The sequence below is a fragment of the Taudactylus pleione genome, unplaced genomic scaffold (genome assembly GCF_031769625.1).
Source record: "Taudactylus pleione unplaced genomic scaffold, aTauple2 ptg000137l, whole genome shotgun sequence".
Lineage (NCBI taxonomy): Eukaryota > Metazoa > Chordata > Amphibia > Anura > Myobatrachidae > Taudactylus > Taudactylus pleione.
The window spans coordinates 2,292,399-2,319,852 of NW_028284539.1; the positions used below are offsets into that span (position 1 = coordinate 2,292,399).

Below are 27,454 nucleotides of genomic sequence, written 5' to 3' on the forward strand. Positions count from 1 at the left end.
AGGTGTGTGTGTGGGTGCAGGTGTGTCTGTTGGCTGTGATGTTATTGTCATTCCCTCCAGAGCTTGGATACTGACAGCCATTAGTTTTTCACTCTGGGTCTCTCTCTCTTCTTGGAGATGTTTTTATCATGTTCGATGGCGGTTTCTATGAGGGTATCTATTGTGAGTCCCCGCCAGCCAGGCTGTGAGGTCTGAACCCGGGTTTTTAAACTCTCCTTCAGACCGTCCACGAGTATCGTGACTATCATTCCCCTGTGGTGAGTGCTATCTTTAATATCCTATATCCCAGTGTACTGGGTGATAGCCTGCAGAGCCCGGTCGCAATAATCTTCTGCAGATTCACTCTCCTTCTGCTTAATGGTGAAAATTTTGTTCCAGTTAACTACTACTGGAAAATATATATACCCAAATGAGTTACAATGCGGGAAATGTTACCTTGGTTTACTTGGTCTGTTAAGGAAACGTCACCATCCAATACACAATCCGTGATAAATTTTGTCACATCGGTATTGCGTGGTAGACAGGCCCTTAAAACAACACGTCAATCTTTATTAGTGGGTTCATGTGAACTACCCAAATTTCTCAAAAATCTTTGACATTTGGCTAATTCCTTTTTGGGATCGGGGAAATCATTTATGATGGAATTTAGTTCTGCTCTTGTCCAAGGACAATGCATTACTACTTCCCTCGTGGGCACTATACCGTTCACATCTGCATTTCCATTTGGAACAGTTATTGTCCGAATGGGATGCAGACCGGTAGCGCTGCTACCTTTGACCTGGTTACCTGGCTGGGGGTTTAGTCTGCTGCTTCGTATGGTATGAACAACTTCCTCTACAGGTGCAGAGGGCATTAACACTTCCCTTGCTGTTACCGATGGAGATGGCAGCACCACTCGTGATTGTGGTGATGCAGCATCTATCATTTGTACAGCATGGGAAATGATAGACTTTACAAAGGCTCATCATCCACATCATGAACATTTTCTTTATAGTTGCTTAAGAGAGGGTACAAGTTGCTTGTTACATTTTTATGGGTATTTTTGGTAACTGTACTTGCACCTCCATCCACATAAGGTGGGGGAGGTGAGCGTGAACTGCTGACAATACTCTCCACTGTGCTACCTTGCCGCACGGGTGCGCCATTTTGCTGCTCACCCGTATTGCAATTCAGCGTCGCGGATGTATTTTCTGGCAATGTGCTCACAACGCTAGTTTGCGTTGTTTGCACATTCTTAAGCCAAGCCAAGCATCCCCTTCATGTTGCCACAGTTTTAAACATTCAAAATATTTAACCTTTTTCTCTCGGGAGCGCATCAGACCGATGTGATCCCGGACATTATCTAACACATTTTTATCAAAACTACCAATTCTGGGAAACGGTCTAACACTCTTCATCGTCACTTTAAACCATACATCACAATACCTTATTGCATAAGTACCATACTTAGTATGCATAATACGACGAGCCGATCCAATCGGAGCTTTCATTAGCAGCACATCATTGTCTAACATCTCTACTGTTTGCATGGCTCCCATACTGAGACAAAATCCTACGCTTTTCAATAAAGATTTAAACTGGTGAAAGACAATCAAGATACTTTCACTTACCTGTGGACGATTTAAGTCAGCGGCGCCCACACACCTGGATAAGATTTGAAAAAGGCAACTTCCACACCCGGATAAGATTTAGTAAGGCAACTTCCACACCTATGGAAGTTTATATGTCGGCCACTTCCACGCACCTCTCTACAACAAAGACAACATGTACACCTGCTACTGTGTATAGAACGGTAAAGCTACTTACAGAGCGGCTAGACTAACCCTTGCACCTAGCCCTTAAGGATCTTACGATACCCTTAACTGTCCAACAAATACTCACTGTTACACACTTTTTCCTGCGCAGAAAAATACACGTTAACCCAGATATTGGTAATAATTAAAAAATGTAAACCTCAACGACTTTGTTCAAACACGTGGCAGCACAACCGGAAGTACGTATACGCTATTGTGCGACCAGTCGCATACACAATAATGCGACTACCACACAACCGTATGACAACTTTTTAGCTGCATACGCAAAAGTGCGTCTTTACTGTGCGCAAAACTGCGACTCAGCCGCATACTCAATACTGCGGCACCCCTTTAAACGCTAGGTTCAATCAACAAAGGAAAACAAACTTTTTCCTTTCTTGTCCCTAGATTCTAGTCAGCTTCCTTTGCTCACACGAAAATGGATAGCGATTTTTCAGCACAAAGCGGTTGCAGGAAAACCCTGCATGTGGCCACTACACCCTTTGCTGAGACATCGATAGCCATATGTGCCATGTGAGTAGGTAAGTGACTTCACTCGATGAGCCCCCATCTGATGATATTAAAATTGAACCTCTATACATACCTTCAAAGGATGACGCAAATTTGCGTACGCAGTCATACAGTAAATAAAGACTTAGGGCCTGATTCAGACCCACTCGCGAGCGGCTGTCCGCTCGCAAGTGGGTCGATGTTATGCACTGAGCATGCGCACGATGGAGGGAGCTCCGTCGTGCGCATGTGCCAGACGCGACGAGCGAAGGAAAGTCCTTCGCTCGTTGTGTCCGATCAAAGGGGGCGTGCTGTCAATGTTGATTGACAGCACGCCCCCTTTGGTGGGCGTGCCGGGGGCGTGCCTCCCTGACGGGGGCATTCCCACGGGAACGCCTCCCGTCAGAAGCCGGCCCACTGACATCACTAGTGATGTCAGTGGGAGTGATTTTGGCTCTGATAGAGCCAAAATCACTCCGGAGCTTGCGGTTGAAAACCTCAACCGCAGGCTCCGGCTCGCAATTTCGATGGTCGCGATGGTCTCGACCATCGCGGCCATCACAAAGCACGCTCGTATAGCCTGTGGGTGGTGACCCACAGCTATACGAGCGTCCAGGAGGACGCTCCATGAAAATGGAGCCCGGCCCTCATTCAGAGCGTGCGCTCTGCTCAGAGCGTATGGCTCTGACTGAGGGCCTTAGACCTGGAATCTGTGGTTCCAAAGCACAAGTATTATTCAAGTAAAAGTACAGTCAGTTACACGCAATTGATCCAGACACAATTTAGGCGCAAAGGAATTATACAGACCCAAGTACAGTATACATACGCAGCGCTTCCGGTACCAGATGTTAGGCATCAGCAAGAAACCCCTCAGTCAGCATTCAGCAAGAAGACTAAAAACCCAGTGTTTGAGCACACATGTTTATACCCCACAGGAATAGGCTAGACAATAGAGACGTTTGTTGCTGATGCTATTGGTTCCAGAGGGGGATCCATCTGTTATGGAGCATTTAACAGGCTGGTTCAAATAGACTCACCCAGCCTCTAACAACTGGGGGTCTCTGCCCTCACGCCCCCTGTAACATCCTAACAGTTAATAAATTTTTGTTGCTTGAAGTCTCTACGGTCCATAACTCGAGAATGCATGATGCGATCTCCCCACCGATATTACCAGAATACTGTGGAAAGAGTACACATCAGTACAAAACCAAACACGGCTTTCTTAGCATGTATAAAACCTTAGTTACCAAATATCTTTATTTCACAGCGTTTATATTAACTGAACAAACTTAAATCTTCTACCTTAAAACTAATGGAACCTTGTAAGTGAATATGTAATGTGTGAGTGTACGGGGTTTGATATGAAGACGCTAGTTAACTGGGGACAGATGCGTGCGCATTTAGCTACTAAACGGTGTTTTCATACAGGATCTTAAGCATAATGTGTGTATGTGAAATGGTGAAAGATGCAATCGCCTGATGCTAATAATTGTGCATTCGCTACTGGGCGTCATGTTAGCAGCTCAATTGTGCGTAATGTGCGGTGTTTATGCATGAGATTCCATCTATGATGGACTTAACATATTTATATATATATACATATACATACATACACACACATATCATTCGTCACTCACAGTTTCAGACTGCAATGCAAATGTGTTACCTCCAGCTGTGAAGCTAGGGCCATTCTGTCTGGGTGTGAAACTAAAACCTGTTTAGTGTTCAGACACATTCAATTGTGTAGATCAATGCCTGGATTATATTACAATTGCCACAACTATACTTGTCTGCATTCAGGGATTCCCAATTTGTATGTAAAACACTCACAGTTTCTGGTGCATTGTTTGTTCTATTTACTTTTTCGCATGAGGCTGTTCTTCTAGTTGCCCTTGGTAGATTGTCAAAAACATTGCCATCTGTTCTTAGCTCGTGAGTTGTAACTTAAAGTGACGCTGGTCGCAAAATGGCGTCTTGCAGATACTTGTTTCTAAAATGGAGTCTAGCTGCCATTCGCAAGATGGCGTCGCGCACGCTTCAATTTTAAACTGATCTTGTCTCAGCCAATTATCCAGCTTTGACATTTGTTTTGGATAAATCCTGTAATATAGCATCCCAGTATGACCAGTTAAGCTTCTGGGAATTATTTGTTATGCATGTCAGTCCGTTTTCCTTTGACCTTTGTTGCTGTTAATTACTGAACACATTTTTTTTTAAATAAATATATTATACACAAGACATTGGGTCTCATTCAGACCCGGTCGCAAGCGCTGAGCGCTCGCAACCAAGTCGATGTTAAGGCCCTGCGTACGCGCTGCGCATGCGCAAGCCCCAGAGCGAGAGAGAAATTCTCTCGCTCCGGAGCTCACTACAAAAGGGGTGGCTGTCGATGGTGATCGACAGCTCGCCCCGTTTTGTAGGCGGGGCGGGGGGGTGGCTACACAAACGGAGGCGTTCCTTAAGGAACGCCTGCCGTTTTGTGGGCGGCCGCACTGACATCAGCAGTGATGTCAGTGGGGAGCTTCCTGCTCGATCAGAGCAGGAAGCTCCCTGGGGCATGCGGCTGCCGAGACCCAACCTTAGGGTCTTGTCGCAAGCCCCGACAGTCGCGATGGTCTTGACCATCACGACCATCAACCTGGCCGGTCGCTAAAGCTGTGGGTGGTAACCCACAGCTTTGCTAGCGACCAGGAGGCCGCACTTAAAATCAAGCGGCCGCCCTCATTCAGAGAGAGCAATCGCTTCTTGCGACCGCCTCTGAATGAGGGCCATTATGTATGTATGTAGACAGTTTAACTTTAAGGAATCCTAGGCAGAAAAGTAATTTTCTTTCAAATTATAGGGCATATGTATCAAAGCTTGATGGTGATATATATCTCACAATTTTATCTCACAACCAATCAGCTTTTAACTTATTTTGTAGGCTGTGTTTAAGAAATGATAGTTTGGAGCTGATTGGTTGGTGATATATTTCACAATCTTACATCAAGCTTTGATACATAGGCCCCTAAATGTTTCACCATGATCTCAGGATTAAATAACACTAAAACTATAACTATTAGTGTAAAACATGTTAAACTACCTTTAGTGATCCACTATATTACTATTATTCTACAGAATATCAGTAGAAATCCACTTTACTAGTACATACTTGTTTTTGGATGCCCCCGATTCAATTTGCTGCGTGTTCTGTTAAAGCGTGTTACCGCAGATAAACAACCAGTGGGCACAACTTTTTGCTATTCAATTAGAATTTAATTCTAGTCTCAATGAGAGTTAACTGGGTTTTTAATTTGCAGCCCTTGAGTACGTGAAAAGTAGGGAAAAATCTTTATTGTAAGGTAAAATTTCAAAACACAATGTAGAACCTCTGGTAAACCCCTCCTAATAAATAATATTGCACTTGGAGGAATTTAAATAGCATAATTTGGCCAACACATGTCATGTCTCAGGTGATTGTCTGTAAAAAGCTAAAAAATTAGTTAAGTATGTGGGACGTGTATTTTGGGGTGTTGTAAAGATGGGAAATTAGTTTGTGAACCTTAGATGGGAGCTACAAGTGTTTATTCTCAATATTTTTTAAACTTGCTCAAAAACAATAAAAAATCATATTACATATATATTTTCTGTACCTCAAAATATACTACAGGCTTTAATTTGGTGAAAAACAATATTTTTACTATCATTTTTTAAACTGCTAATAAAAAAGGAAAAAATTTACCTTTTGACACAATTTAAGTATCTCAAATTCTTTTATAACATTGGTTGAACACTGCGTTCTAGCAGGTGGGTGTGGGGGGAGGGGGTGTGTGTAGGTGTGGGGGATAGTGATTGGTGAGGGGAGCAGAGAGGTGGTCTGTGCGCAGTTTCTCTAAGAGGTGTGCGGTCTCTGAATAAACATATGAGGGCTGTAAATGGATAGGGCTGCACATATAGATGGGGGAGAGTGGTGACAAGGGAAGGGGGGGATGTAGGTGTAAAGACTAAACAATATATTCAGGGTGAACAGGTGTTTATTGCAGTGCACAATATGAGGCACAGTGCTCGAAGTACTTCTGCAAGTTCTTTCTGTACTCAGAACCGTGTGGTGAAGGTGGTTACAGTCCAAAGGATAAAGTCCATACCCTGTGTGTAATTGGGGTGTTAGATTCAAATGTGGGGGTAGTCTGGTGGGTTATGCGGCTGACACAGTCTGGTGTATTCCAGTGCTATAGGCAGCATCCTGCTTAGGCTGAGTAACTTACTGGTAAGTGTGGTGGGGGGTGAAGTTGTTTAGCTGGTGCCTCGTGTCCTTGTCACTTGGGTGCGCTGGTGTTAGACTGGGGGTGCTTGCAATCATGTCAGTTCTGTCCTGGCACCTTTAGCGGGATCATGTGTAGGCTTGTCCATCTGTGCGGGCCTCGGTGTTGACCGAACCAACCAGCTATGTCTTGTTCTGGTGCGCAGCATCACACTGATGGTGGTGTAGGCAGGGGGTGGTTTACTTGGCAGGTAACTCCCGATGTCTTTGCTACGGGTCAGATCCCTGCTGATGGGGCAATCCTGCAACTCTCTATTGTCGATGCCGAGAACCCCGCGTGCGTGTGTTCCTTGCTGTCTGCTGGTGACAGGCCGGGAATGTGATGTTCAGCGTTCCTCGCATCCCTAACTTCCAGCTCCAGGGACAGATGTACTGGCTTCAGAGGGTGCTTAGGCTTGAGTCCAGCTGGGGATTGGTGTGCTGTGTTTGGCGGGTGAGCGACGGCGTGTAACAGCTGGTGTGGCTGTATGTAACTTTGACCAATGTGTTTCAGCACTAAGGGCCTGATTCAGACCCACTCGCGAGCGGCTGTCCGCTCGCAAGTGGGTCGATGTTATGGACTGAGCATGCGCACGACGGAGGGAGCTCCGTCGTGCGCATGCGCCAGACGCGACGAGCGAAGGAAAGTCCTTCGCTCGTTGTGTCCGATCAAAGGGGGCGTGCTGTCAATGTTGATTGACAGCACGCCCCCTTTGGTGGGCGTGCCGGGGGCGTGCCTCCCTGACGGGGGCGTTCCCACGGGAACGCCTCCCGTCAGAAGCCGGCCCACTGACATCACTAGTGATGTCAGTGGGAGTGATTTTGGCTCTGATAGAGCCAAAACCACTCCAGAGCTTGCGGTTGAAAACCTCAACCGCAGGCTCCGGCTCGCAAATTCGATGGTCGCGATGGTCGAGACCATCGCGACCATCACAATGCACGCTCGTATAGCCTATGGGTGGTGGCCCACAGCTATACGAGCGTCCAGGAGGACGCTCCATGAAAATGGAGCCCGGCCCTCATTCAGAGCGTGCGCTCTGCTCAGAGCGTACGGCTCTGAATGAGGGCCTAAGTGCCTTTGTCAAGGATGTCCAGGCGTGGGTGTGGAGTGCTTAAATCACTTCCTGATGTGCAGTGATTGGTTGGGGGTGGTGTGTATGCCATCATGAAACATGTGTCGATTGGCTAATGGATCTGAGAGGAAGTGTGGTTGCTATGGTGATGTGGGTGGTGGGGGACTGTGGTTAAGGGGGATTGGAGCATGGATGGTGGTGGGAGGGAGAGAAAGTGGTGAGATAAATGGAGAGGTCGGGTACTGCAGGTGGTGGAGTGATGGTGTGTGTGGGTATTTTCAAGGTGGGCAAGGTGAGGGATATTGTCATGACCAGGGTTTCTCGGCATAGCGGTCGGCGGGTGATACCTATGAGGACGCTATGGTGAGGGGCGTCTGGCGGTGGTGCTGGTGCCTGTTGGGGAGCATTGGCTGTGCGTGGTCCTATGCGGGCATGTTGTCACTCTGGGCTGGTTAGGCCTGGCGGTGCTTCCGTTCCGCTTCGGCATGGGCGCTGCCATCTTGCGTCTGGCCATGTGACCTAGTCGCCCTATCCTGGTGTGTCACTTGGTCTCTCTCTGACCTGTCACGGCAGAGCACTGGGTATTTAAGGGAGTTCAGAGCTTCCCTTCATTGCCAGTGCAAAGTGTTTCTCAGAAGAAGCTGAGAGAGAGTTCCTGTGCTTGTACACCTGTCGTTGGAATCCCTACCTAGCCTGCTTCACCTTGCCTGCTGCAACCCCGCTGGATTCCCCTGCCTCCTCCAGTTACCTCTCCCTTGCCTGAGTATCTGAGTCTCCTGTACCCTGCACCTTGCCTAGACTTGCTTTTCCATGGGATATTATTTCTTCAGCCTGCACTTCACTTCAGCCTCACAAAACCTGGAATACTGGACTGTCTCCTGTCTGTCACTACCTGGACTTTTTCCCATTGCCTCACTACAGTTCCAAGAGCACCTTAGTACTATCTGGACTTTTGTATTGCCATATTCATGTCTACTAAACCACTCATTAAAAGTTCCACCTTTAAGTCTGCTTCAGTGTCTGCTCCTAACACCACCCTGGGTCCACAACAAAACAAGAACCTCACAGATATGTGTTGTAATGATGGGGGAAGTGGTGTATGGATTTGTTAGACGATGGATACAATGTTGAAGTCAATGTTGAGACACTTTGGTGCTAGGGTTTTCATCATGTAGATCAATTTAAGTTCTGCCTTGTTTATTTTTCTAATGTAATCACCCCTCCAATCTCTCGGTATTTTTTGAACTGCTGTGAATGTGAGGGTGGAAGGATCTTGTCCATGTACTTCTTTGTAGTGTTGTGACAGGCTGTGTTTCTCATATGCAATTTTAATGTTCCGTACTGTATGTGTTCGGCTATCCTAGTTTTAAGAGGCCTAATGGTTCTGCCTATGTAGAGTAGTTGGCATGGACATGGGATTACGTATATGACTCCTTTAGTGTGACAGGTTAGTTCTTGTTTGATTGTGTGCGTCTGTCCTTTTGTTTTTTATTTAACTTCTGTGGTGAGTATCTTCCCTGTATTGCCTCTGGTTTTGCAGCCAATGCACATGCCGCAGTGGGGAAATCCATGTTTCTTGGTCGAGTCATCCAGTGTTTTCTGTACAAGACTGGTTGGTGGTATGTGGCTGTGAACAAGTGTGGTCTTAATGTCGGATGCTTTTCTATATACGACTTTTGGTCTTTTTGGAAGAACTGAGGCTAGTGTTTCATCTTGCATTAAAATGTCCCAGTGCTTATTGATGATAGTTTTAATTTTGTTTGCTGACGTGTTAAATTGGGTAACAAAGAAAATGTCTTTGTTGTTGGTTTTCTGTTTGTATTCTAGGAGGTCGTCTCTGTTTAGGGTTTCTGCCTTTGTGAATGCAGTGTCTATTTTTTTCTTTGTTGCAGTTTTTTTCTTTGAATTTTAGTTTGAGTTCTTTGTCTTGTTGCCTGTATGTGTCGATGTTGGTACAGTTCCTCCTGAGTCTGATGAATTTTCCCAGGGGAATGCTGTCTAACCAGTTAGAATGATGGCTGCTATTGGAAAGTATATAACTGTTGACATCAACACTTTTGTGGAGTTCTTTGGTCTTTATTTGTTTGTTGTTTATGTGTATGTCCAAATCTAGGAATTCAATTCTTTCTTTGCTGTATGTGTTAGTGAAGTTGAGGTTGTATTCGTTGCTCTGTAGGTGTTCAGTGAAGTAGAGAATTGATTTATCGTGATCCAGATGAATATGAGATCATCAATATATATTTGCCAGAGGACCAGGTTCTCTCAGAAGCTATGCCCTCTCCATATCTTGTCCTCCTCCAACTTGCTCATGAAGAGATTGGCAGAGCTCGTAGTGAACCAGGTCCCCATAGCGGTCCCAGTTTGTTGAATGTAGAAATTGTTGTTGAACCACGTGTAGTTATGTTCAAGAATGAACTTAATGTCGTGTGTGATGAAGTCAGTTTGTTTTGGGTGAAGTTGTGTTGTCTTTTTGTAAAAAATGTTTTATGCTCTCAATCCCTTGCTCGTGTCTGATCACTGTGTATAATGATGTGACGTCACTGGTAGCTAGCAACATTTCATCTTCCCATTTGATGTCTTGGAGTAGTTGTAAAATGCTCGTGGTGTCCCTCAGGTAGGATTTTTTGTGTGGTTCCGTAGACTTGCAGAAACTGGTCCATGTCTCTTGACTGTTATGGAATTAATGCCTGAGATGATGGGTCTGCTGGGTGGGTGGTGTTTGTCCTTGTGAATTTTAGGGAGATAGCAGAATACAGGAATGACTGGATTGGTTGGAGTGAGGTTGTCAAATTCTTTCCTATTCAGAATGCCAGTGTCTAGTCCTAGTTTAAGGAAGATGGATAATTCTTTGGTGCACTTATCTGTGGGATCGCTATTCAGTTTCTTGTATGTCTTGGTGTCGCCTAATAGTCTATCTGATTCCATGATGTAGTCTGTTTTGTTCAGGATCATAATCCCCCCTCCCTTGTCAGCTGGCTTTATGATTATGTTCTTGTTGTCCTCAAGATCATTTAGAGTGTTTGTTTCTTGTTTAGTGAGGTTGGGGTATTTGTTGTTTCTATTTGACAGATGTTCCAAGTCGTTGTTCCAAGACTTGTTTTTTTGGCCTCCCCTGCATCCTCGTCTGGTTCCGTGAGTTTCCTATTTTGTTTGTTTGTTTGGCAGGCATAAAAACCTGCCTCCAGGTCTACAAAATTAGTACCCCATGTGTGGTTGGTGGTGTTTGTTCCAGTGTCGGGATAAGTTGCGTGTCCGTCGCCATCTGGGGGAGGGGTCATGGGGGTGTGTGTCTATTCGCTATGTCTGGTTCGACAGTGTATTGTCCTTTTAATGTGTTTATGCATCCTGTCTCTAATGACTGTGTAACCGTTTGTTTCTACTCTTGGTCTATTTCATAAATAGAAAAGAACATGTCAATGTCTATAGTGAATGTGTTGGTTGTGGTTTCTGATTCCCTACCAGAGGTGTTGTTAGTGTCCTGCTTAGCCTTGGTGTGTAGGTATGTCTTTCTTGGTGAGCAGATGTGTGTATGTCTTGGTGGACCGTTTGGTGTGTTTTTTTTCCTCGTGTTAGGTTTTATGTGGATGGATCGTTAGGGGGATTTATTTTGTTTTGTACTCGGAAATATGGTCTTTTGCTTCCTTTTGTGTGCCCGTTCTGTGCGTTTTGTTGTGTTGAATACCCCACTTGTCTCTCAAAAACTTGTTTTTTTTTCCTTTCTATGATTGCATCTTTGCCTTTTTTAAGTCTCTGTTTAGTGAGTGCCTCAATTTCCTTAAAAGTATCTTCTGCTTTGTATGGTTCCAGTAGTGAATGTATGTTGTTGATGTCCTGATCAATGGTGCTTAGGTCCTGTTCATGTTGTTGTATTATTAGTTGCATCAGTTATATTTGAGTGTGTTACTCCATTTGTTAAGAAACTCTGGGCCTGATTCAGAGCCGCTCGTAAGCGGCCGCTCGTTCGCTATGAGCAATGTTCGCACAACTACGCATGCGTATGGATCGTAATGCTCATGCGCAAAACAGTTATTGCGGTTAAAATTGTGCATTCGTAAAACAGAGAGGGGCTGCTAATTTGATTGACAGAATGTACTGTTTGTGGGTGGTAACAGGGGAAGGTGCTTGAAAACGGGGGAGTGGAGATCCGAACGCAGGCGTGCCTAACGGTGTGCATAATTAGTAAAGGAGCGTCATCGACCACGTCACTTGGTTGTCTTTTAGCCTAAACTGCTCGCAGTGATAGCGGTAAGAAAATCCTACCACAACCACTGCGAGCAGTTCAGATGCCTTTCGATGTTCCCGATTAATCTTATAAATACCGGAGATGACGTGTGATGCGAACAGCAAAGGGGTGTCTTTACATAATAGCGAGCGCATTTTTCGAATGCTCGCTCAGACATAGAGGCGTCAACACACCGCAAAGAGCGAGCGCTCAATTTAAATATCCGGCCCCTTTTTTAGAACGTCCGTCCGCAAATAGCGTCCGGCTCTGAATCAGGCCCTCTGTGTTGTCTCTGTTGTGTGTTGGTGCCTTTTTGAGTCTAAGTCCTTTTGGGATGGCGTCTTGGTCTATGTACCATTGAAGTGCAAAGGTGTCCCACCAGAATTTGTTTCCTTCTTGAGGAGTTTCTCTAATTTAAGAATATTTTGACAAAAGTCATGACCCTTGTTGAGTGTGTTGGAGGTGAGGTTAAAGTCTGTAAATGAATTTTTGCCCTTGTCTATTCTATTTGATCTTAATTCAAGGATGCCCATGTGTTATTAAGTGTCTGGATATTATTGCTGTTAGTGATTTGTTTGTCGGGAGATCTTGTTATGGTTGAGTGCAAGTGAGTGGGTTGGTAGGGTCTGGGGTATGGGATGTGGGTGGCAGGAGAAGTGCAGCAGTGTTCTTCTGGACATAAGAATCTTTTATAACATTGGTTGAACACTGCGGTTTTATAACACTGGTTGAACACTGGGTGAGGGGGACCCAGAGGTGGGTAGGTGTGCGGGATAGTGGTTGGTGAGGGGAGCGGAGAGGTGGTCTGTGCGAAGCTGCCATAAGAGTTGTCCAGTCTCTGAATAAGCATATGACGGTTGTAAATGGGTAGCTCTGCACAGATAGATATGGAGGAGAGTGGTAACAAAGGAAGGGGGGGATGTAGGTAAAGAAATAATGGGGGGGGTAGAGGGCAGCAGCCCCTGGGTGTAGTGGCCTTATGTTAATACACTTGTGTAAGGTGATGTGTAAACAAAGTAGCCAGATTCACTGCAATTATAACACCTTATACCAATGATCGACACACACACCAACATAATCATGAATCTGTATTTCCCCACTCACCGATTTCTATAGTAACCATGAAATCACTGGCACACACACCCACGGCACCATAGTTACCTCATTCCTTCAGACCCATCAGCTGATTTACATATTTCTCAGATAAGGAACATAGCTATTCTATCACTGATACACACACACCCACGTTACCATAGCATGCGCACTTCCTCTCAGATCCATTAGCCAATCTACACATGTTTCCTGAGGGCGTACACACCTCCCCCAACCAAACACTGCACATCAGGAAGTGATTTAAGCACTCCACACCCACGCCAGGACATCCTTGACAAAGGCACTTAGTGCTGGAATGCATTGGACCAAGTTACATACAGCCACACCAGCTTCTACATGCCGGCGCTAACCCCCCGAACACAGCACACCAATCCCCAGCTGGACTCAAGTCTAAGCACTGTCTGAAGCCAATATGTCTGTCCCTGGAACTGGAAGTTAGGGCCGTGAGGAACGCTGAACCACACCAGCAGACAGTAAGGAACATGCACACGTGGGGTTCTCGGCATCAGCACTAGACAGCTGCAGGATTGCCCCATCAGCAGCAACCTGACCCGTTGCAAAGACATCGGGAGTTACCTACCACGGTAAACCACCCCTCCACCTACAACACCATCAGCGTGACACTGCGCACCAGAACAAGACATAGCTGGCAGGTAAGCCCCCGGGCTAAAACCAGTGCACCCATGTGACAAGGACACGAGGCATCAGCTAAACAACTCCACCCCCACCACACTTACAAGTAAGTGACTCAGCCTAAGCGGGATGCCACCTATAGCACTGGAATACACCGGACTGTGTCAGCCGCATAACCCACCAGACTACCCCCAATTTGAATCCAACACCCCCATTACACACAGGGTATGGACTTTATCCTTTGGACTGTAACCAGCTTCACCACATGGTTCTGAGTACAGAAGGAACTTGCAGCAGTACTTCGAGCACTGTGCCTCGTATTGTGCACTGCAATAAACATCTGTTCACCCTGAATATATTGTTTTGTCTTTATTCACGTGAGCATTACACATTACTTTACACAAGTGTATTAACACAAAACCACCACACCCACGGGCTGCTGCCCTCACCCCCCCATTATTTCTTTACCTACATTCCCCCTTCACTTGTCACCACACTCCCCAATCTCTATCTGTGCAGCGCTACCCATTTACAACCCTCATATACCTCAAATTCTTTGATTATGGTTCTTCTATAGTTACTGTTATTTAATTTTATTTGCCACTTTCTGAGGTTCGGGGTTCTTTCCTCACTTTTTCATGCAATTCCCCCCTGGAGGTGCACTGTAGACTTACCAAGCAGGTGCCTCGCGTTAAGTTTACTGTGGCAAAATCTAATTTTATTGCAGCTAATTCAATCTTCCCCTTAATGTTTCATTAATATTGTAATTGTCTTAGTTTTAGCTTTCCCCGAATGTCTGCACTCTCATGCAGGTTTGGTTTACAAGATATGTGACATTGTCATTTGTGTATAATGAAATCAAGTTATACAGTTCTGTTTTCGAAACTATAGTAGGCTGAAAAGAACAGTTTATTATTTTATAACTGATTAACACAAGAGATAGAAAATGTCCTTTCAATTCTACTTGTAGGATACACATTAACTCTTCAATTTGGCAAAAGACCCTAATTAAATACATTTAGTGTTGAGTGAATACATATAACAATATTCTCCATTTTACAGGGCAAAATTGTTCTGTTTCAAAGGACACTTCTTGTGACTACTTAGAGGTTACAATATACAGTAGCATAACTTGGTATTCACACTGTAGAATCCTCACAATTAAAAAGCAGATGTTCTAATATTCATCCCTATAAATCCACACACTTATGTCAGAGAAGCTATAAAAGCTCAGCACCAAGTTACATTTACATTAATCATTGCTGATTAAAGAGAATGCTACAGAAAAACTCAATGAATAATAACATTCCTTCAAATTAGCAAATGCTAGCAGCCCTCTAATATTGGAGAGAAAATGAAGTACTTATCCTAACCATAAACATTTCCGGACAAATCAGCCATGAATTTTTGAAGAAGACTTTCAGGAAACAGTGCTGTGCCAATATGATCAAGGTACGTCACATCTGAAAAAAATGCAAAAGCTATTTATTACAACTCTGGCGTTAGATAATAAAGTATTACATTTATTTGTATTCAAAGTTATTTATATTCAACTTCTTGACACATGCATTAAATGTACAGTAAAATACACAATTTATCCATTGTGCTGCTGTATTTTAAAAATAATTTACAGTAATAAGAAATATGACATCTCAAGTACGAGTAAGAGAAAATCTTGTGTAAAGTGTCTGAAGTATACTAGGATTCCATTATTAAATAGTAACTTCAAGTCACATCTCTCTGAACCTTATTGCCCTTTCCACTATAATCCATTTGAGTGATTCTGAGCTATGTTGACTAGGGTATATGTTTCTAAAAGGGAGGTGTATCAAGCCTTGGACGAGATAAAGTGGACAGGCTTCCCAAAGCAACCAGATTCTAATTGTCATTTAACTAGCACAGGTTAGAAGCTGGTTGATTGCTTTCCCAAGCCTTGATACTGTACATCTCCCCTTAAATGTTCAATTGTTTCTGAGATACCAGAGGACAGCTCAGTATTGAAGAGTGAGAATTGAGTAATGCCACAGAAAGTCAAGACTCCCACCAGGGAAAGAGCCAAGCAGTGTGAGTGTTCAATATAAGAGACGCCCTTGAAGGCTAAAGAGTGCACTCCTGTAGCTCATGATGGAAGTTGGTGAATCAATATCTTGTGTGAATGAGCTAGCTGGTGTTATCTCGGCTGTTCAGAGGACAAGAAGTGAGAGTAAAGGCACACATCCACTAGAAGACCTCAAAACGAGTGCACAATTGCGACATTTGAATTGTGCAGTTATTTGTCAGTCTGTGCTGTGCCTACTGTACATTGAACGAGCAGTCGTTCAGTGGAGGCACATCAATCATCTCCTAACACGCTCAACCTGACATTATCGTCAGGTTGTTCATCATGTTTGGCCGATGAAAGACATCTAAAACGACCAGCGGAAGCACACATTGCTGGTCGTTTTAGACATTTTAGTGAACGATTTGCGAACGAGTAATGAGCGATATCAATATCATTCAATCACTCATTTTAATCATGTAGCGGATGTGTGCCTTAAAAATTAGTAGCTGAGAAAGACAGTTGTAGCATCAAGGAAGTTGCATACAGAGTACTGTATTTTCATCAAGAGAGATGGTTTAGTGCACATTTATTGCAACATTGGTAAATATATGCTACTACACTTGAAATACCTGCATTATTTTTTGTTTTTTTTTATTAAACTTGCATTTGCAGTGATACCTGTTTGCCACTTCACACATAGCAGTCTGGGGTGAAAGAGATGGAGCTACAAATATGTGGCTGACATAAATATACTTTAGAGGTAGGAGTTGTTGAAGGAATACACCAATACTGCCTATAGGGCAACAAACATTCTTGTCAGTTTTCAAGCAATTGGGAACAAATAGCACTGGTAAGGTTATACACGGGAGATATATTTGTCCCAGATTTCTGACATATATGTATTAATACTCAAGGAAAATATCTGTGATTACAAAAGACTTGATAGATGTTTAAGCTTTAGTAAAAGCCAGTTAAGGGTTCCTAGGGTTATGGATAGAGTGAGGGTGGGCTCCATCCATGAGGCCCATTTTGGGTCTTTAGCATGAGAACAGGCTAGTTAGTTCTTGCGCCTGTAAGAGGGTGGTAAAAGTGTGTCTGGGTTTTTTACTCAGGGTCTCACTACCTGGAGAAACCGGCAACAGGCTTGTTAAGAGACATTATGATTACTGACCGTGAGTACTATGCATATGCCTATGTTTGTGGTAGGAGCATTAAGTCCTACCACTCATAAGAGAACCTGTGTGTTTAGTTAGAGCCCAGATGGGCTATGATTTTGTTTTAGGTTTTCTTTTACTGCACAATTAACTAGCTTTCGCTTATTGCACAGAAACCCTGGACTGGTGTGGTGTTTCCTGGCTGCTGTTTGTTTGGAAGTGCCCATCTACCCCAGGAGAGGGCACCCCTACCTTGAATACCTCACAATACATACACATATAAACACATATACGGGGGCGGAACTAGTGACGTTGCAGCCGGTACATTGCACCAGACCCACTGCAAAGAAGGGTCGTGAAGCTGTCGGCTTTATCACCAATGCATTATAACAAGTCAGACTGCTGCGGAAAGTAACAAAGAGGGAGAAGAAGGTGGTCCGGCTGGAGGAGGGGGCCCCTCCCATCCCAATATCTTCTTCTTGCATCCTCTCTGAGTTGGTCCTCTGCTCCTGCTGTTGCGGGGTGCCTAGTAGAGAAGAGCCATCCTGGCCCTTCCATGCCAGCCAGCCCAGTCCAGCTGAGCCCCATCCCTGCCTGCTTCCTGCACTTTAGTAAATTATACCTTAATATTTTTTCTTGTGTATGTGTGTATATATGTATATATAATATAATATATTATAAACAGATAGATAGAAAATCTTTTGTATACCTCCCAATTGTCTCCATATCAGCGGGACAGTCGCGCTTTTCGGACACTGTCCCGATGTCCCACCTGCAAGCCGGTTGATTGGGCACTCTGTCGCACATGTGCGCGTCATCCGCACTGTGCCGAAGAAAATGAAGGCTGCCCAGCAGCTCCCGGAGCACTGAGCAAGCCCCAAGCATGATGAGAATGGTGGCATGATGCCCCCAAAATGTGCACACCACGGACGAGGCCTCATTTTTCATACGTGCGCATGAGAGACCCAACACTGTCATCCACCACTGCTGGTGGGAAAGGTTTTGTTTGTGTGTTAGGGGAGGGTGTGTGGGGATGGGGGCAAAGCTGACTTGGGCTTACCACTTGCTAGTTCCTACACTGCACACACACCTATCATAATAGCAGATAGGATAGATCAGCATGCTATGCAATCGTAAACTTACATATGCATTGTCATTAATGAACAAATAAACATTAAGTGCAGGATACATTCTTTAAAGTATAAGATATATATATAACAAAAAGATAAAGATAAGGTGTCTGAAATAAAGTGAATATTACACAAATGTTTAGCTGAATGCACATAACCATCACTTCACACGTCATGCTGCTGCAAATATGGTCTGATTATGATTTGGGAGAATAGCAAAAACAGCAAGTACTGTAACTTTGTATCTGGGACAGACTATGTGGCAATGCAAGGGGTGCAAACACATTTACATTTTTTGCATGCAGGGTAAATATTGACTGCTGTTGCATGTAGTCCACAGATGTCAGACAGCTTTATTTTAACAATACAATTTAGATTTTAGTTTGGACACATTCCTAGGACATCTAAATCTCTCATCACATTGCTCAAGTTCTTGCTCTTTATTGTTTTGCTCCCAACTGAGAATCAGCCCCATAATGAACAATAATGAAAATTTCTTGAGAATCAAAATAAATTTATATAAGATATAAAAAATCCCTTTCCCCAGGACTAATACCATGGCTTGTTTAAAATTGCTATATATAAAACAAGGAACACCATTAAACACATACAAATGTATACTCATTGTTGTTGGTATTACTGTATAATGAAGTTTTGGCACATATTGCATGTTTATGCTGACACACTCAGACAAGGAGCTATATTTATGTAGCAGTGGCTTTTGTAAGCTGCCACTTCATGGCAGGTTGGAGCTTAACATTTAAAAAGCCACAAACACTCAGTGTAAATCCTGGTGGAGTCTATAGATATTTTCCATTCTATGCAACTCTAAAATCCAGTAGAACTTGACCTGTAAACTTGCTTTGTTAGGAGTTTGCCATCTAGAAACAGCCCGTGGGTTAGTCAGCAAACCTCTCAAGTATAAAAAAAAAATTCCTGAAACACAATAATGTGGATATAGATATATTGCGGTGAGAGTGGTTGCCTCTCACATGAATTGCCCACAAGAGAGTCTAGAGTGAAGCCTATCCAGTTTGCATCAGTAAGGGCGATTTGGAACTCCAGGTTATCACAGTTGCACAAACCCAGCTGGAATCATCACTGGAGAACAGGAAGAGTTTAAAACCACTGATGCTCTGTGCACTGATGCCGGTAAGTGGCCAGTTTAGTAGGCCAAAGTCTTGTAGTGCCAGTGACTGATGATTGGCTATGCTGGAGGAGCATGGCATATTGTGGCTGCAGGCCATTCCAGCAAACTGACCACGAAGCACTGGAAGTGCTGGGACATTTACTTTGATTGTTTACTTCTGTTATATGCCTGTGTGTTCAGGCCTGAGCCGATGCATGCTAAAGTGCAATATCTGCTGATATTAAATACACTGCTTTACCGAGTACCTGCCTGTCTTGGGTCCTCATTTATACACCCTGTGTTACATTTGGTAGCCTTTACATCTACTGTAAAGACTGTTTATGAAGTACTTTCAAAGTGCCAAAATGTGTTGCTTTGCATTCACCCTTCTCTCCAAGTTATTTAAAACCTGTTAGATGTGATTTCATTCAGGAGACTGTGCTGGCCATTCCATGATTTGAAGCCTACTCTCTTGTTATTTACCATAAGCAGTTCTTCTATAGCCTGAAGCTATGTTTTATTCATTATCTTGCTCCATACTTGCCTACTTTTGAAAAAGCCTTTCAGGGAGATTGTGAAAGCAACACATATGAGTGCGGCAGTAAAGTGGACGAGTACTGCTACATCTGGGAGGGGTGCCATAAAATGGACTAACATCCAAATGTAAATGAGCCCCAAAGAAGTTAGTAAGATCTAGTTGTTGATGAAAACACACTGATACTTTTCAGAAAATCAATGTAGCCATAGGGATCATTGTGCCTTATAACAAATGCAAGGAAATTATACTAATGGTTTCATTTGAATGTACATATCTGTTTTTTTTCTTTTATATAACATCTACATAATGGGGGTAAGGTGCAATCAGGGAGATTGCTAGACTCTTCAGGGAGTGAGGGAGATTGCTGCTATTTCAGGGAGTCTCCCTGACAATGAGGGAGAGTTGGCAAGTATGTCTTGACGTTAGTAGAAACCTTGACCAAATACTGTAGGTGTAGACCAGAAGGTATTGCATGGCAGTGCTGTGTCATTTACACACATATACACATCATTTTCTATTTACCTACAATAATCTGATCATACTTCATTGTTTAAAATGTGTGATATAGGGGCCTATTCATCATCACTTAATTTATCCAAAAGCAGGTAAAAAATAAAATTTTCACCTAATTTTGTATACATTTAAGTGTCAGCCGCATTCATTATTCTTGTGCCTCGATTATTTCCACAATCCCCATACTGGATAAGCCCCATAAAGATTACATTGGTTATATTTTCCCTTCGTAAAAAACAACACAATTGCCTATTCCATTTTGTATTTGAAAAGCTCTCTCAACAGATCAAATCAGCTGTCACCCAGTGAAGTCTCTGTAACAGTAACTATCCACTTCTTAAACCAAATAACTGAATTATAAAAATAATTGCATGTCCTCATTTAATCATAAAGCAGCTAGCATTAGTAGAAAAATAAACAAACATACATAAATTTAATTCAGTAGATCCTTTTAGAACTGCTTGTTTACAATGTTTCATTAGCAGCATCAAACCTTACATTTAGGACTATAATCTGATTAAAATTTAAAACACAACACAAGATTGTACTGCAGACAGACTAAAGAGCTAATTTCACTAAAACACACAATAATACAGAGCCTTGTAGAATCCTCCTTTATGTGTATTTCAAAGTCAAAGAGGCACTTATCAAATATATAAAGTGAATATTCAAATCTGTTATTCATTAGTTGTCTGCAAATAAAAAAATATATAGAAACTGAAAGTTGCTGCTTGCATATACTGTATGTTAGAGATCTGCCGGTCTGGTTTTTGGAAATCCAACATATTCAAACTTTGGGGAGTCTGAGTGGAACAGGGTTTTCCTGCTTTTCAGAACTCAGAATGAGACAAATTGACATTTTCCTGGAAATTTCAAATCTTGCATGTTTTTGATTGCATATAACACTTCTTCGTGATCAGGTACCATTTCACACAGGACTGTAGGGAGATATGTGGGCAGTAGTTGTTGTTTAAAAATACCATTAGGATGCCCCAAGAACAGTGCTGTGTGATCTGACATTTCTGACACTGTAATCATGGGTCATGCATTAACCTCCCACTGCCCACCAATGTGTGCCACCCACCTACCCACTCACTGGCCACCAATGTCACGGGCCACCTAATAAATACCTTCAAAATCATAAAACACTCAAAAATATATTAAAATGCCATAAATAAATTTATTTCAACAAAAAAAAGAAAACATTACAACAACATCAATGCATATATTAAATGTGTTTTTGTTCTTGTGATACATTTGTTTATGATGTTTGAATATACCACCATGTATGTCAACAACAGAAACAAATACATTGCAACAACAACAAAAAAATATTACAATACTTTTAAAAACACATTACCTGTAAAAAAACATATTACAATACAATAAAAATAGATTAAAATCCTGAAAAAAAACATATTACAATACTACTAAAAACACATTACATTCCTGTAAAAAAAAAACATATTAAAAAATACAAATATAAACATGTTAAAAACCTGGAAAAAAAAACATTTTAAAAAAATTGTGAAAACTGTAGAAATAAACAACATTAAAAAATGTACAAACAACTGACAATTATAGCTTAAAAAAAATGTATTTTTATTTTTTTCTTCCTAGCAATTTCTATGGATAGTGAACGCAAGTTTGTGACTGGATTCCTCGAGATCCTACAGTTAAAGGAATGTCTATGGCGGCTATCCAGTAGAAAATAGCACAAGTCTCAGAAATTGGCAGCTTTGGGGGTGTTGTTGGACTACTCCAAAAAGTTAATTGCGGATGCTGACTTTAAAACAGTACGCCACAAAACCCAGAACCTGCGTACCATCTACATAAAGGAGAAAAAAAAAGTAGATGATTCAAAAAGCTCTGGAGCAGGCACCGACGACGTGTACCAGTCAACACTGTGGTACTATCACCTGATAAGCTTTATCAGCGAACAGGAGCCACACCGCTAGTCTGTCGTCCTGATGGCCTAGCGAGAGGGAGCAGAAGAGGCAGAAGTGAGGGGACCATCTGAGGAAATTTTATTTTTTATTGTTTTTGTAGCTCAATCCCAATTGTCTACTATAGTCATTTATCTCACAGACAGTCCTCCTGCCACTGCACCTGGTCCGTTGAAATAGGCCATATACTCCTCCCTCACTTCTTTGGCACGAGCTGTCGATGTTGTATGAATTGGTGGTGCAGACACTGATGTAAACTGGGCAATCTCCTCTGGAGTTCCTACATCTTCTGGTCTAGCTGGGACTGGTCCTCGTTGTGTAGTTTTCCTTCACAGAAAGTTATGCAGCACACAGCACGCCATCATAACCCAGTCTATCTTCTCCACACGTAGGTTTATGGTGGTGTGGAAAATGTGGAACCGGTTGCTGAGTATTCCAAATGCATTTTCCACAATGCGCCGTGCCAGGGACAGACGATAATTGTAGATCCTCTTCTCTCTGTTCAGGCCCCTCTGTGCAAATGGCTTCATCACAGGCTCATGTAATGCAAAAGCCTAGTCTGCGACAAAAATTTAATTTAGGCCGTGCTTTGTCTCGTCCAGTGACGGAGAGTTGAGGGTTTTGTTGGCGAGTCTCTGGTAGAAAGCCGTCTGTTTGAAGGACCCACATAGGAAGCACGGCCATTCTTGCCAACATCCACAAACAAAAATTTGTAGTTGGCATTCACCACTGCCATGAGATTGATGTTGAAGAAGCCTTTGTAGTTGTAGTAATATGATCTGGTGTTGGCAGGTGGGTTGATGCGGATGTGTTTTCCATTGATGGCTCCTCCGCAGTTAGGGAAATCCCAACTTTGTTCAAACTCTTCTGCGATGCTTTTCTACTCATCCACAGTGTTAGAAAACTGGAAAAATAGTAAAAAAAAGGGTTAAAACATGACTATAATATTGTTTTTCTTTTTTTTTTCTATATAAACTCCCAACCAAGAGCATGATATGTCCTCCACGCCAGACCTAAGTTTGCTCGGGGCAGCGGGTGAATAATTTTACCCCAGTGCCAACACCCATTCTACCAGGACCATCATCTTCTTCTACACCACCACAAAAAAAAAAAAAATGGGAGAAAGCAGCAGCACACAGAACAGGAGGACTTATTTCTCTAACAAGCAGAATGCATCCTTCAGAAACCGCCGGATAATATCGACGATTTTACAGCGCATATTAACAGTGAATAGAATAAAAAAGGGTGAGCGAATTAAGAAAAATTTACACAGGCTCGCCTGTGAGCTTTTAATTAGGTCACTCAACAGCAATTTACATGACTCAACTTACATTGCAGACCCACTTCTTTATTCTCCTTCCCCAACTGCCTATGTGAGGCCCCCCCCAGCCCAGTTGGGGATTACTCCCCCACCCAGCACTCCACCCACAAGCCAGACCATTTACAGTGCTCTGCTGGAGTCAGAGGAAGATTTGTAACATTACTCATAATGTTTAGGTTTTTATCTTCTACTTGCCTGTACGGTGGTGATGACTCTAATTGGACAAGGTCACTACACACATGGTGAAAGTACAGATTGATGGAAGCGGGGCCACAATCTGTACTTGTGCCATGTGTGTATTGGCCTGTTCAATCTGGTGTCTGACCCACCATACAACATACAGCAGCCTACCGATTGGGATTGATAAAATTTGGTGATAATGCTGTTTTGTACAATTTATATACATGTTTATTTTATATATTTAAAATAACTAAAAAATAAGTTATTGCCTACAGTTCAATACACAGTCTGGTTAAAGCAGACTTATTGGCTGTCTCAGTTATAATAAAGAGTTTAAATAAAAGTCCCCCAAAATTGTTATTTACTACTGTGCAGTGTTATTGCCACAGTGGCTGACAGTTAATATGAGTTAAAAAAAAAAAAAACTTAAAAAAATGAAATTCACTACTATGTAGTGTTGTTGCCACACAAATGTTAATGACTGCTATGCAGCACAGTCTTGTTAATGCTGCCTTATTGGCTGTCACAGTTATTATAAAGAGTTACATTTAAAAAAAACAAAAACTTTTTTTCTTTGACAAGAAACAAAAGTGTATGGTGTTTTTGTTTTCTTACCTTGCAATACTGGTACTGCAGCACTTTAACGATAGCCTTGCAGGTCTCCGGGATGATGACGTCCAAGGACTGAGGTGAGATGAGTGTTCCAAACTTCAGGTCTTCAAATGCAGGCAGAAGACACTTTGTAAAAAGCAAGCCAGATACAAAGCAGAGCACAGTAGCAATGTACAGGGTTCAGCAGGTATACACAATACCTGCTGATAGTAGCAGAACACTCAATAGTAGCAGAGCAGAATGTGCACAGGGTTAAAATGGTGTGTGCTTTTTATACCCCCTAGCTAGCCCCTCCCATTATTTAAATTTCTCACCAATCGTGAAGATCGTTGTGTGTTGTTTTGTAAATGCACGATTTATCTTGCACGATCTCACGATTTGGACTTCAGACATGATGCACGATAGATCGTGAGATCGTGAATCAAATTGGCAGCTTTTTTGACCAAATCGTGCCCGGGGAGAGTTCAGGGGAAATCGTACATGATGTCGGATCGTGAGCACATCGTTATGTCTGTGGCACCTTTACACGCTAGGGATGATGCTGCTGGGGTGAATCTTCATCACAGAAGGGGATTCAAGAAGAATAGTAATTGCAAACAACAATTGACTGTTAACAAGCATTTGCAAGAGGAGTATGACAGGCACCATCCTCTTGTTCAGCGGATCACTGAAGCCATGATGCTTATGTTAGCATTATAGAGCCGTATTAAATTTGAGAGGACCCGCGATACTTTTCTGCCTCCTGCACTTTTCACCTACATCACGTGTTTCGCAGGCGGAAAAGTATAACGCGCGTGCCCACGTATCCCCGTATTCAAGTACGCGAAAACGGGACCCCAGCGAAACTTAAACAAGTGGAAAGTCATGTCAGATTTGCGGAAATCAGCCTGACACCCCCCAAAAGATGCTCTGACATGGGGGTTAGCTATGGTTACCCCCGATTTGGCTTGCTGAAGGTATTTGGTGTTTTTAAACGGGCTCAATAGTTGCTAAATAGCGTTTGTGTACAAATGGTGAAGAATACTATTCAGGAGGTTTTTTTGCAGAAATCACTTATCCCAGCAAATTTGGGGTACTTGAAAATGGGGGCCAGCATATTTTAAAGTTGCTAAAGTTAAGTTTAAAAAATCGTGAAAAATCCACCTGCCGCAAGCACCTGCAAAGAAAAAAACACATGGGCCATACTTGGGGATCCCCCTGGAGTCTAGTTCGCTAGTTTTTAACTTTGTCCCATAACATTTTTTTTTATTTTGCCCCAAAAATGAAAGTGATTTTTTGGGGGGGTTTCTTAACTCTTTTTTACATTTTTTTACGCAGTTTACCTTTGGGGGACTGTCTGAAGGCTGCACGGGGATTCCCGCAATGTTGTACCCCAAAACCCCAATTCTGCACTTTTTTCCGCCTGCTATTCATAGGCGAAAATTACATTGTATTACATTACATTGACTTTCTGCCTAGGCGGAAAGTCTTTCAAATTGAATACGGCTATACTTTTCTGCCTGGCGAAATTACGTCATCGGCGAAACTTTTTCACCAATTTCGGCTTTTCACTCCAAACTGAATACAGGCCTTAGTGTTCATTCTAGCACCCTGCACCTGTTAAAACCTGTGCAGTTCCTGTTTCTTGCCCTAAGTGTTGCATCAGCTAAGTGTGCTAGAAGCACCAGAGCAGAGAGCGACACCTCAGGCAGGAAAGAGGAACTGCACTGGTTGTGGCAGGTGCAGAGTGCTAGATTGAAGACTAGCATTAGATCTGCATCCAGTGTCTGCCATCAATGCATCTGGTTTTAGACAATTACAGTAGCTGTCCATCATATCAAATTCCATTTCAGTTCTATATTACCAGAACATCAATTCCTCACCTGTACCGGGACAGGGCCGCAACTAGGGGGGAATGCTGGAGTTGCACGTGCATCGGGTGCACTGCTGCACCCGCCACCAGTGTCCTCCAGCACGGCGCCGCAGGGAGGCCCCAAGCAGGACGCCCACTGAACAGTTCCATTTGCCATTCTATCAACTAAAGCAAGGGGTAGTATCTAGGTGGGATTCCATCATTTATATGCTCTACAGACTGGAAAAACAGCAACAGGCTGTTCAAATGTACACATCAAGCCATGAGATGTAGAGAAGATGTAACCTCAGTTCAGCACAATGGAGAATACTCTTGGTTTTATGCAAACTACTGAAACATATTGATATTGTAACCAATGAAGTGAGTTCACACACTGTCAGCCTTAATTAAACTACTATAACATCAGTTAGAGAAGTTAAAGGAGATAAAATGAAGCTATTCCACTAAGCATGTTGGACATGTAGTTCTTTTTTTACTTTGCAAAGACCAAATAGTTTGCAACATCCTGCAATTGGATAGTTGCATTTTGGCAACCATACCAATGACCTGGGTGCTAATAAACCATAAAAAATAAAAATCAATTGTGTGTTTAATTCATCATCTTCCCACTTTATTGAATGTGGAAACAAAAAAACTGGTAGCTGTACGTCTAAATTCCAGGGATTATGATTACCTAGTACTCAGCAAAATACGAAAACAAAATAAGACAGCGCTATTATGATAATAAACTACTAAACCGTGAGATGGCAGAAAAACAACAACAGTCAGGGCTTCTTGTTTATCAAAACTTAATTTTATATTAAATATATTCGATAAAATTGACCTTATATCACATTTAAAAGGTAACACAATTAATGACAGTAACTGCGGTTATATGAATAACTCAATATTAAAAACTAAATCTCAATACTTTGTAAAAGCCTTCTTGAAGCAGAAATCAGTTACACCATTAGACTTGGTATTAAATCTAAAGGAATGGATCCAGAGGTAGAAAGGATGGAAAATCCGTGTGGAATGGAATGCAAAAAAATGTAACATATAGTTCCTATGTAACAGGAATAGCATGCTGGCAGAGAGTCTTATCCCAAAGAAAAAGCTCCTATGCTAAGATGCGAAATGCGTCAGCGGACCCCCAAATAGTAGCACCTAAAAGTGTGTCAAGTGCACTATAGTACTGGAGTACTTTTGGATCTACGGCAAGCTATTACCTTAATCCCACTGGGCTGTCATTTGAGTCCAGAGATACACACATGGCTTGATCAGCTATCCAGGAACGGGAGACTGAGAAACTGCTGGTGCAGCGCACCCCGACTAAGGACACTGCTTACACTATTCCAGGTAAGACAGACGGACTCAGTGTGATAATTATACAAGACTTGGGATAAGACTCTCTGCCAGCTTGCTATTCATGTTAC

The 27,454-nt window shown here is 42.7% G+C and overlaps 1 protein-coding gene across 2 annotated transcripts in view; it reads right to left on the reverse strand.

Annotated features, from left to right (window-relative positions):
• Positions 1–27,454, reverse strand: part of MOCOS (molybdenum cofactor sulfurase) — an 805,385-nt gene that overhangs the window by 678,094 nt on the left and 99,837 nt on the right. For both annotated transcript variants that reach the window (XM_088473622.1, XM_088473620.1), the window contains exon 2: positions 14,997–15,086. In XM_088473622.1, the coding sequence (XP_088329748.1) occupies positions 14,997–15,086 (90 nt within the window). The remainder of the gene's footprint in view (positions 1–14,996; positions 15,087–27,454) is intronic.